The 12,798-nt window shown below is 40.4% G+C and overlaps 1 protein-coding gene across 1 annotated transcript; it reads left to right on the top strand.

Moving 5' to 3' along the window:
* The first annotated feature begins 9,968 nt into the window (after nt 1-9,968).
* RPRML (reprimo like) lies at nt 9,969-11,407 on the top strand. Its single transcript, XM_031965970.1, has one exon. It carries the CDS (start codon nt 10,396-10,398, stop codon nt 10,750-10,752), a length of 357 nt encoding a protein of 118 aa, XP_031821830.1. The 5' UTR covers nt 9,969-10,395; the 3' UTR covers nt 10,753-11,407.
* The last annotated feature ends 1,391 nt before the right edge of the window (nt 11,408-12,798 follow it).

Below are 12,798 nucleotides of genomic sequence, written 5' to 3'. Positions count from 1 at the left end.
AATTATTTCCCCCATGATAATGAAAGTCCTCTGGAGAAATTCTAGAGCACATATATGGACATTTTGTAATTCCAATCTGCTAATCATCTAGTGAATAGTAACTTCTCTGATTGTCTAAACAGCTTTTCAAAAATCACTCATTGTCTGCTTTCTCTTGGTAGAATTTTGCTCTTGGTTTAATTTCTTTGCTGACAGTGTTCAATGAGAAACAATATAGTAAGATAGAGGTCCTTTCCATGGTTTGGCCCTATGAAAACAGATCCTGGTCCTTTGTATCAGCATTTATTCTTTCATTTAAGTGAAGAGATTGATCCTAGGATTTTGTGAATTTCAAAAGGTGTTGAGAGTTAATTGTTCAGGACTTCAGGTGTCTAGGAGTAGTGAATACAGTGCTGATAGAAAAGTCCATGCTGTGTTTTGTAGTCACCTCATTAATGAACCAAAGATGTAATCACCATCTTGATCCCTGGTAAGAAGAGGGATCAGACAAGGAAAATGGCTGAGGTTCTAGTCAGTTAGTGCCTTTTGAAGGCACTTTCAAATTCCTGCTCCTTAGCTGATCAAAGAGGCTGTCATTCACCAAGTGAATAGCAGATTGGAATCAGTCACAGAATGTCTAGACATGCTTAAAATTTATCCAAAGCACGTTTGTTACCCATCATCAAGATTCTCCCAGAAGCAGGCTCTACATCCTTTTCCATGTCTAGAGTATAGGGTGTTGAAGGAGGGATAGCATCTCTAGAGTGAGGGCTTGCTGAGACCTCTACAGGATTACTCATTCACCTTTGGTGTATACCTGGTATCTAACTCTCACCTGTGGCTCCAAGAATCTGTAGCATGTACAGCCACTATAGCCTGGCAAATTATTTTGGCAGATGGGTTAAACCAGATTGAATGTAATCTACAGGTTTCAAACACATCAGTGAGTTAGGGGGATGTCTACCCCAAGTATGTGAAGATTTTCTTTGGTGACATGAGATGAGAACAGTTTATTCCAATGACCATGAAAACAGCTGAAGGCAAACTAAAACATTGGGGAGTACTTTAGAGTTTGGTCAAGTATCAAAGGAAGCACAGTTATCCACTGCATCTGTCTTACTTTTGTCCTGTCACAGGGTTTTGATGACTGGAAAAGAGAGTGAGATTGATAACTTTGAGTAACTCTGCCCATTCCCAATTCACTAAAAAGCCAACACATCATCCATTACCCACTACTTAACCCCAGCATTGTGATGTCATTGGTCCTCTTTGAAATGAAGGATGAACAACAGTTACAGTCCCCATTACAATGGGACCATATTATTGTTATTCACCCTTTGTTTTGGAAGAGGACCAATGAATGATATCACAAAGTAATGTCTTGACTTGTGTGTGAATTGGATTTAAGGGAATAATCAGAAATTCAGTCCCAGAAGGGGCCTCCTCAGGATCTTTCAAGTACAAACCCTTTATTTATAGATGAAGAAACAGAAATATAGAAAAGTGATTTGAATTACCCACGGTCTCTCAGTTATCACATCACAGGCAAGATTTGTCTCACATTTTCCCACATCTTATGCACTATTGCCTGCTGCCTTTCTAGTCATCAGAGGAAGTCTTTAGACTTTTTCAGACTATGAATTGTAAAAACACTCAGATGGATTAAGAGCTTAAACCAAAATATCTTTCAGGAATATCAAGGTGAAAATCACATGATTTCTTACTTAGAAGTAAATATTATCATTCTATATATTTAGAACACCTCCTCTAGTCTCAGCCTCTTTAAAGCATGCATCAGAATATCTGTACTAAAATGTCTTTGCTCAAAACAGCCAGACCTATTCCAGATGGAGCCTTTCTTTCCATAGCCATAAAGATGCAGACACGTATCTTCAGCAGTGGATAAAAATAATTATCCAGGATGGGTGACAGATGGGCTGTGTTCCAACTCCTCCCAGAAGAGCTGTGACATCAACATCCCAGCATCCCAGCATCTTTTATAGTGGGTGCTGATATGAGGGTAACTCATTCCTCTAAGAAGAGTTTGGTGATCTGTGGTATAGGAACTTCTGGATGGCACCTGCTAGCCCTAGATCCTGTCCTCATATAGAATTTTCAGTTCAACAAAGCTGTCGAAGGAGACACTAAAATAAAAATGACACAGTCCCTTCAATCCAGAAACTACTGTCAAATAGGGGGAAAATGTAATCAGTCAATCAATGTATTTATCAAGGATTGGGTACAAATATAATTAACTATAATATATGATAAAATAATAATTCATGAGAAGTTAGAATGTACCACACTTGCAATTCCAGGTATGCATCTCTTTGCTTTCTCAACTGGGTATCTTTGTTTACCTCAATCCCTGGACCAAAATATCCTCCCCTCCCTCTCTGCCTATTGAAATCCTGCTTAACCTTCAGAGTCAATCCCCAATATCAGCTCTTATATTAAGCTTTCCTTAAGATAATGCTGTGCTGCAGGGTCTTAAATGACTTTTCTACTTAGCCTTCTATGTAGCATCTTTGCTTTTCCTATGTCTGCTGTTTATTGCTGTCAACTTTAAGACCTAACACTTACTTCTTTATTGTTTTCGGTCACCAATTAATGAATTTCCATTCCGACCAGCAAAATTTCTATCCCCAACTATATTTGTTCTTAGCATATGGGATAATCCTGAGCTGATATTACTGTTTGATTTGTGTATTTGTTAGGTCTTCTTGGATTTTTTCCAGAGAAGCTGTGGGTTATGGATCTAGATGAGCAAATCTACAAATATTATTTAAGAGTTTATTATGTACAAACTTTTAGGAATTAAAAAAGAGAAGCCCTGCCTTTAAGGGATTAATATTCTAACTGGCAACATTAGACAAAAATGGAAACTGAAATGGGGGAAGGGAAGGAGAAAATACCATAGGGTATAGATGGAGAAAGTCTGGAACCAGAAATTAATAAAGATTTTAAAATGGAGATTCCAGGAGGAAAACAAGCAATCAGAGCCAGCCCCTTTGTCTTCAAGGTTGATTGAAAGATTCATAGGTGTGGATTAAGTGATTCTAATTACAGAAAAATCTGTGTCCTACTTGAAACCAGATTTCTACTTCATGGAATTTCCTCTCCTTGTATCTTAGACAGGGAACCTGGCAGTAGAACAGTGTTGAGTATCATTTTGAAGCCCATTTGTACCCAATAGTTACTGAATTCTCTCTGTGGGCAGAATCTTGGACTGTGTTTAGGGAGATTCTGAGTTCTAAATGCTAAAGAAAGAAACCCTACACCAAAAGCCTTACATTTGAGACATTTCAAAGGCATTTCTCTTCTATAAATGTGAGAGAAAACATGTGGAGTTATGAGAGGGCCTTGAAATCTAGAAAAGTTGAGTGCAAGTTTAATGGCTTAATACATGCTGGCTGTGTGAACTAGGCAAGTCACTTAGAAGTGCCTGTATCATGCTGGGATTGTATTTACAAATAGGCAGAACTCAATCTCTGAACTCTGATACTTTAAATTCTCTGTCAGCTCTTTCTCCTCTCTATCCCCTGGCTCCCACTGGCTTGTCCTGTTGCCCAACTAATGTGGTCCCCAGTTGGGTGTGTGGAGGAGTCAAAAACCCAATGCCTTGATATTCCCTTATTCTTGATCTTTTGGGACCTCATGAGGGATTTCCAAGGTGCAGGTTGGAGCTTCTTGGGCCTGAGTAATAAGGAGAATTCTTTAAGGGAAGTTTCTGTATTAAAGAAGGGCCTGAAGCATTAGATTTGACATCGGGAATCAGAATTGGTTCCTTGAAATTTGGGCTACTGAACTGAGGGGGTCGAAAAGGAGTTGTTTGGATCAGAAGCAGGGGTCAGTCTAAGGAATGGAATCAGAGATGAAGAGATATGGTTTGGGTAGGGATGGCCATTTGGAAATTTATAACATCATTCATGGGTCATACAAACCTATCAGCTTAAAACCTCAAATAGTAGGAGATTGTACCAAACTTTCAGCTCATCAGTGACTGAGATTACCTTGGGAGGTTCTGACCAAAAGATTCTATGGGCTGGAATTCTTCATCCCTGATTTAGGGACTGGCTTAAAGATTTGTCACCAGGAGAATAAAGAAGATCTGAGTTCCACATAGAGCAAACACAATTTGCAGAACTGGATGGGTGCTCATGGTCAATTGAATGAGAACAATTCAATTTTCAGTTTAAATAATCTCAACTTCAGTAAATTAATTGGGACTAAATAGCTGCCTGCTGTTAACAATATTTTTTTTCCTCTAGGGACACAGCCATCTCTAAGAAGGAGTGAGTACAAAAACCTTACCTGCTTTGTTGTGAAACATAGCTCTTACCGTTACTTGGGGCAGAAGTTGTATGTGTTGTCATAGTATTTCATACAGATAGGATTAACGTTCAAGATTTTCCTAGTGAGGATGAGGAAGAGGGCTATGTCACAACATCTGGACAACAACTCTGGAGAAGTGAGGAATACATTAATAATAATAAAGTAATAAATAAGTAAATAAAAATAATAATTAATAAATAAGAATATTTCCATATATAAAGAACTTAAAAGGAAATTTATATGAAACTTGGAATTCTTTATGTATAACATTATTTTAAGATATGTGTGTATATTTGTATGCATATATATTTGTGTATATAAGCACTTGTATGTATGTGTATTAGAGTATCAAAATTCAATACTGTCTAGTCTGTCTGTGCCCCATTCTGGATTTCCTTTTGTTCTCTGTATTTTAAAAATATTTCATTATTTCTCTTTTTTTCTCCTCTTCTCTCTCTTCTTTCACTTTCTCACTCTTTTTCTCTTCTCTTCCTTACTTCCCTTTTCCTTTCCTTCTCTTCCCATAAGTATAATTTAATATAACCAATATGCCCATATTGATGTGAATTTGAAAAACCTATTTCTCATTCTGCACCTATAGACTATAATCTCCCTGTTGAGATTTAGAAAGCATCAGTCTTATGGAATTTAAATTAGTCATTGTATTGATAAGAGTTCATAGTTCCAAATTGCTTTCCAGAATAGTTAAGTCAATTCACAACTCCACTAGCACTAGTGGACTTTTCTGGAAGTCAGATCTTAATGGGCAAAAGTTGAGGGTAGAATGTTGTTTAAACCCAGAAGCAGTTTGCCTTTTGGGCAAAGTGCAGCTGATCTTGTTTCCAGGATAGGCTGAAATGTCAACTCAGGGACGCTGCTTAGTCACTAAATTTTTTGCTGATAGTTGTGCTAGATTTTAGGATGCTTAGGATACATTTTTGTGAGCTCGATAACTATATATCAATGAGTTTTTATTTTCTGTGAACTCATTTTATTATTTCTATTTTATTTTATTTACGTGAGAGTCAATGTGGTATTGATGAAGAGTTGGCCTTGGAATTAGGATGAATTGGGTTTATGTCTCACTTTTGGTGCATGCATACTGAGTGACCTTGGGCAAGTCAATTAACTTCTTAGTATTCCTGACAATTCTCTTTGACTATTAGTTGAAAAGAACTTGCTGATTTGCATTAGAAAAGGAAATTTTCTTACCAGAGAGTTCCCTAAACCTTTGAAATCACAGATCCAGTCCTTAATTCCTTTTCCCTTTATTTCCAGTAAAAAAAATTTTTATGCTTATTTTTTAACATTTGAAAAGTATTCCAAGCCAAAATTCTGTTTGGTTTAAAAATGTGAACCATTAAAATTTCTTTTTCTTGGCATAACTGCATTTGATTATTTATAACACGATGTTTTATAAAAAACAAATTTTCATATGCAAAATCTTATTATACATTAATGGCTATATTTAATAGATTAACTGTATAAAAGGATAATTGTACAATTGGTATAAAAAAGTTGCTAGGCCACAGAGTTTTGACAATTATAAAATTCCTTCCTAAGCATTTTCTTTACTAATTATATACTTTTCTATATGTATAAAATTACCAGGACAAGTCTCTTTAAGAAACCCAAACTTCATTTTCTGGGTGAGCAAGAAACAGTAGAAAGTGACTACATTGGACAACATATCCTCTAGTAGCATATCTAGTAAGGAGAGTTCAAAAAGAGATTACACCCCAAGAGCTTTGAGGAGTGTCTGCCAGAAATGTTAATGCTGATGAATAAATAATAAAAGAAATGGAAAATCTTGGAGAGATTCAGGATTTAGTTCTCTCTCCTTTCTGCTAACAACAGCAGCCACTTTATTCAATTCAGTTTAATCCACTTTTAATTCATTTTGATTCAATTTAATTTTTAAAAATGCACAAAGTTCAGAAATGTGCTGAGCAGGTTGCAAGGTTGATTGTTAAATTTTCAGCATTAGCATTTACATTTCAGAAACCAGCATGCCATACAAATCAGGCTTAATTTGTTTTTTTTGTTGATTATCCAGACTTAGAAAGTGATGGAGGAAATGTTAAAAATACATACTAAATTTACAAGTGTGTGATGTGTACATTTTTTTTGGAGGAGGTGAGAGCCTGTTGTTAAACATTAACCAGTGCATCACTGACTGTGCCTATTATATTGACATTTTTCTGAGCATTGGAAATAAAAGATAAAATAAGTCACAGCTCCTGAGCTAAAGGAAGTGCTAGTTTACTTGAGCTAGGGGTAAAGAGGATAGTAATGTACATAAATAAATATGACACAAGGTAGACAGAGATATTGAGATGGTCTAACATGATCTTATTGCATTATGGTAATCTGATGCTTGGGGCAGTTAAGTGGCAAAGTGGATAGAGTGCCAGGTCTAAAATCAGAAAGCCTGAGTTAAAAATCTGGCTTCAGATACCTATGCCTGTGTGATTCTGGGCAAGTCATTTGCCTCAGATTCCTCCTTTGTAAAATGAGCTAGAGAAGGAAATGGTAAACCCCTCCAGGATCTTTGCCAAGAAAACCCCCAAATGGGGTCTTTAAGAATCAGACACAACTGAACAGCAACAATCTAAGCAATCCTGGACAAATCATTGGACCTCAAGTTTCTTTGTCTTTAAAATTAGGGATTTGGAAAAGAGGAATTCTGAGATCAGCTATAGCTCTAGATTTAAGATGTCATGAGATTATAGTATATTAGATCTAGACAAAATGTATCCTGAATAATTTAAGTATGGAGGAGTTGAATTTTTTACCCAATGTGGCAATGGGAAGAAGATAGGTTGATGAATGTTTTACTGGGAAGGGGATTTCTGAGCTGAGTCATTTATATCTCATTCTCATAATTTAAATTTGGCATCAGTGAGATGGTGGGTGAAATTGGATGAATGTGTTATTTTTCCCACAAAACTATTTGACATGCCTTCTGGAAACCAGACCTTATGGAAAGGAGTTGAGTTTGAGGTATTTTAGAAGTCAGGAAGACTTCTAAATTTATCTGCACTACCCAACACACACACTCTGTGTGTGTGTGTGTGTATGTATTTGGCATAAAGCCTAAGGCTATTCTCTTAAATCACTAGTAATAGTAAAACATTCATTTTGATCTGGAATTTTGGACATGGTGAGAGGGTGGGAGCAGTTTAGAAGAAAGCAGAAGGTAAACTCCTTGAGCGAAGGGGATGTTTCTGTTTTGTCTTTATACTTCCCCCTTCCTCTCCACCCCCTCATACTCCCACCTCTAACCTCCAGTACCTAGTACAATGTCTTTATCAACTATGTTCTGGGCTCACTTTCTCAAAATAAGATTGGCTATATTCTACTTTTAGGGCTCTTGAGTGACCCTTGAGGTATTGGGCTATCTTCATCAATGCTATCAACTTTAGTCTTCATTCCTATATATATAGCCTTTATTCCTTCATCCCTATATATACAGTCCTTCATTCTTATATTCCTTTTTCTAGATAGTCTCCAGTGTCCAGCGCCCCAGCTCCATTTAACCAACTATTTTCTGTATTTGGTCACTCCTTTGGAGGCTTGTTGTAGGTCTGGTTTGATTCAGTTGAGTCAAATCCAGAGAAGTTTAAGTTCAAGAATGAAAAAAAATGTGGCAGTCATAGGCCATCTAGTAGTTAATTTATTTAGCCATTTAAAATTTGTTTAACCATTATAGAAAAGATACTCAGCAGGATATAGTATTGATTCAGTTGACTGGAGTTTCCTACTTCTGATGTTGATCAAGCTGGTATGTCAATCAAACATAAACAAGGAATTCTAGACTCCTTGACAGTAATTCTCTGCCATCTCTGCTTATCATTGGGTATGATCTTCTTGGATCTTTCTATTCTTGTTGTTTAGTCATTTTTAGTCATGTCTGATACTTCATGACCCATTTGGGGTTTTCTTGGCAAAGATTCTAGAGTGGTTTGCCATTTCCTTCTCTGGTTCATTTTATGGACAAGGTTATCTAGGCAAACAGGATTAAGTGACTTGCCCAGGATCACACAATAACTGAAAAAGTATCTGAGGCAAGATTTGAATTCAGGAAGATGAGTCTTCCTGATTCCAGGTCCAGCACTCTATCCACTGTGTCACCTAGTTGCCCACAGACCTGATAGCCATCTTTATAGATGATATTTTAACCGGGAACTGGTGAAATCACTCTCTCACATACAGAGAAACAAAAACAAAGATGGAAAGAAAAAGAAAAAGAGAGACTTGGGGAAAACAATCCCCAACCCCCACAGAGGAAATTCTTAATGAATTAGAGTCTGAAATAACTGAATAAAGTTTATTGTTGTTCAAGTAGACAGATTTCTAGAGTATATACATGTAGGTAGTCTTCAAGACACAAGGAATGCTTCTGTCAGTTCTTTCTTTATATAGGTAACGGAGTATATCAAACAATCCCCAGAAAAAAATCACTCAGATTAATAACAGACACTTTGTTTGGGAGTTGAGGTTGATGTACAAAGTGGATGTGTATTATTAGTTCACATCATCAGTTTGTATCATTAGTTCTGACTGAGCAATCTAAAGTTTGGAAGAACAATCCATTTTGCTCTAACATGAATTTATTACATGTGTCAAGTCTTTGGGGGGAACTGTGATATATTAAACAACTATGTCCTAGGATTACACGTATTACTTATTATTATTCAACAAAGAGAAGGATACACAGAGAGAGAGAGTGGAGAGAAGAGAGCTAAGGAACAGTAGTACAGCCCCCAAAGGGGTATGAAGAGAGTGTGGATCTATAGGAGTGGCCAGATATGTAAGGAGGAGATTCACGATGTCATGGAAAGCCAGAATATTGAGTACCAGGGAGAAGAGAGTAGTCAAAAATGTTGCTATTTAAGAAAGATCAAGAAGGTTGAAGATTGAGGAAAGGCCATGAGATTTGACAATTAAGAGATAATTGCTAGACAATGATTTTAGTTGAGTGAGTAAATTAAAGGGAGCAGTAAGTTGAGTGAGGTAATAAGAAATTGAAGGCAAGGAATGTAGGCAGCTTTTATTAAAAATCTGGCAAGAAAGAGAGGAAAGATATGGGATGATTGAGGGCATCATAAGTGAAAGGGTCTTAAGGATGAGAAAATATGGGCATGTTTTTAAGCAGACTGAAAAGATTCATTGGTTTTGGTTGGAAGTTTCAGACTTTTTAGCCCGGAATACATTTTTATTCAGATCTACGAATGCCTGAATGAAGATGGGTATGAAGTAGTTGCTCTGTCAACAAAAGACTGAAGATGAATTAGACTTTAGAGGAGGAGCGATTTTGGTTAGATTTAATTAAAACCTTAATTGTTAAGGATGGATCAAGCACTAGAGTAGCATAGGATGGAGAGCAGCTCAGGCCCGGGAGATCTTCTTGGAAGGAACAGGATGATTTAGACTTTCTCCTTCCCGAAGGCAGGGGGACAGAACCAGATGATCTCTCTAGGTCCTTCCCAATTTTAAGACTGTTTTCTTGATTCTCAGATGCCAAGCCGACGTCCCCTAGAGACCCAGCTGGCCGCCAGCGCGGGGAGGGGGAAATAGCTGTTGCTAGGTTGGGTGCGCGTTGTGTTGGGTGACAGTGGGGAGGTGGACGACGGACGGCTCTCTGAGGAGAGGGGCGGGGAGGGGAGCTACAGTCTGGGTGACTATTTCTCCGGCTCCAATTCCAGCTTGTCCCCGCGGCGGGAGGCACGGAACGTTCCAGCCTGTTGCTCGCATTCTCTGGGGCCACCCCCGCGGCTCCGTCCTGGGTAGGAGACAGAAATGTGAGCCAGTTCTCCTCCCATTTCTTTTCTCTTCACCCACCCCTAGAGCTGCTCTCCGCCTCAGTGTCCCGGCTAGCCTCCCCGCCCCCACTCCCTCAGCCTTCAAGTCTTCCCCAGCTCTCGGCGCCTCAGCGGGTCCCTCCAGAACCCGGACTTGGGCCCCGCGGGGCGGCCGATGGGAGAGGGGACACGGAAGAAACTGTCTGCTGGAGGTGGGGACCGCGCGCGGCTGAGTCCGGATCCGTTGGTCGGTTGACTGGGAGCACTAAGGAGCCAGATGAACTGGACCTTCTTGAATCAGAGCGCCCTGGAACCGGGAGGCAGCGGAGGCGGAGGAGGCGCCTACGGCAACCAGAGCCAAGGGCTGGACACGTGGCTGGGCTGCTGTCCCGGAACCCCCCCGCTGGTGGCGAGCGACGGGATCCCGGCGGGTCTGGCCCCTGACGAGCGGAGCCTGTGGGTGTCTCGAGTGGCGCAGATCGCAGTCCTCTGCGTGCTCTCCCTCACGGTGATCTTCGGCATCTTCTTCCTGGGCTGCAACCTACTCATCAAGTCGGAAAGCATGATTAACTTTCTAGTGCAAGAGAGGAGACCCTCCAAGGACGTGGGTGCGGCCATCATGGGGCTCTACTGAGGGCGCCCCGGGGACCCTGGGGCTAATCCTTCCCTCCTGGTCCGAGGGTCCCGCGTGGGCTGGCTCGGGCACCTATGAAGTCCGAAAAGATTGCTTGTTTGAGGGTGGAAGAGCAGCAGCAACCGGGCGGTGGGAACATCTTGGCTGAGGGGACCCGAACTCCCTGCAGGGCTGAAAGAGCACATCCTTCAGGTGGTCGTTTGGGAGTGTCTGGGTGCGCTCCATCCCTGCTGTGGATACTATGTGACTTGTTCTGTGCTAAACAGTCCATTGGGAATGTAGTCTTGTAAAGTCCTATTTGCTTTAGTAGCTTGGGGGAACGTTTGTAACAATTGTTATTTTAAAAATAAAAGGAGGGGGAAGAAGGCCGGGGGTGATGGGAATAGAGAAGAACCTAGCAACTGTCTTGCCTCGTTGGAGGGGAAGGTGTTTTGTTTGCTGAGGGGAGATAGGGTGGGAATTTGGGTGAGGGGTTGTAAAGGTATCTGGGTTCATAATTTTTCCATTTGCAAAGAAATCGTTTAATAAAACTCTCCCCATAACGGGGCTCTCAAGTTAGCCTTCTCCTGTGCATTCGTGTCAGTAAACTCACTCACTCTCTCTGTCTCTGTCTCTGTCTCTCTCTCTGTGTCTCTGTCTCTCTCTGTCTCTCTCTGTCTCTCTCTGTCTCTCTCTCTGTCTCTCTCTCTCTGTCTCTCTCTCTGTCTCTCTCTCTCTCTCTCTCTCTGTATGTGCGTGTGTGTGCGTTTCGGTTTCTCTCATATTTTGGAATTGGTCCTTGTGTAATCGTCTGGGGAAAACTCTGCTACCAGAGCTGATTAGGGCAGCCATCCGGGAATGGGAGAAGGCACTTGGAGTAGCAGAGATCTGAATGAGCTGTGCTGGAGTGGCTCTGCGCAGGAGGGTGAGGAAGGGGAGATGAAAAAATGATCGCTTTCCCCTGAAATCAGGAACAGCTGGTTGAATCAATCGGTTTTGAGAGCGGGGAATCGGTCAAATGAGGCAAGGAGGAGGAATTCTCCAGACTGTTTGAGGAGTTGCAATTTCACTTTTCTGGTGGTAGTTGTGATTTTGCCTTCCGAATTATATGGTCCTCGAATTGCGCCTGTTTTTAAATGAAGAAAAAGTGCCTATGATTTTTTTTTCCCCCGTAGGGAAGAGGAGCTGAATTCGATTTCTGGTTCCTCCCCTAACCTCTTTGTCTCAGTGATGTAAAGGCATGCTGGTAGAATGTGCTAGGGGGTTTACAGCATCTGTAGTTTCTCCTCTCCGGCCTTGGCTAGATATTTGTCAAGTAGAGCTGGAGAAGAATTTCCTCCCCAGAGGTCTTACTGAAATTTTAAAATTTGCCGATTAATTGATGGGTTGAAACTGGGTTTCCCTATCTCGTCCAAGCTGGAAGCCAGGGACCACTGATGGTAATCTCACCACTGATTTACAGGGAAGATTGGACAGCTCCATTTCAGATCTGACCAGTTTACCCCTCTTTAGGCAGCCTGGTCACACTCCACTGCCTCTCCCTAACATTGGTGCCGCATTTAATGGGGACACTCGATCTGCTTTAGCTCTACTGCAGCTCAAGCAATCTGCCAGCATCAGCTTCCTCCAGCACCAAGGATTGATTACAGGTGTGCATCACCGTAAGGTTAACTTGACTTTAAAAGAAAAAAAATGAAAACAAAGATGCTTCCAGGCTGTCAGTACTAGTGCCCAGCTATTCTTTGTATGGAGGGGTTATCCATCTGTGGGGGAGGAGAGGTTGTTTCTCCAAGGTGGGGATAGAATTGAATTAGATTTTCCCCAGGCCCCCTGATGAATGGTGGCAAGTATATGTGCAAAATAACTGTCTTGAATTGGGAGTGAAGACTGTAACCTTAGAAGAATAGGAGTGGAAAATTGAAAAACTGAATTCTTGGTTTTGAATATTGTGTGTGATTTTAGGTAAATTACAACCCTTTGAGCCTCAATTTCCTCATCTGTAAAATGAAAAGTTTGGACAAGATGATCTCTATGGTCTCTTTCAGGTCTCACAGCTAAATATTTTGG

The sequence above is a fragment of the Sarcophilus harrisii genome, chromosome 4 (assembly GCF_902635505.1).
Source record: "Sarcophilus harrisii chromosome 4, mSarHar1.11, whole genome shotgun sequence".
Taxonomy (NCBI): Eukaryota; Metazoa; Chordata; class Mammalia; order Dasyuromorphia; family Dasyuridae; genus Sarcophilus; species Sarcophilus harrisii.
Note: the sequence above shows the minus strand (reverse complement) of the source record. Positions and strands in the feature narration are given on the sequence as shown.

Bases quoted from the DNA above. Each gene is read 5' to 3' on its own strand.
- RPRML (XM_031965970.1), top strand. From the start codon at position 10,396: ATGAACTGGACCTTCTTGAATCAGAGCGCCCTGGAACCGGGAGGCAGC.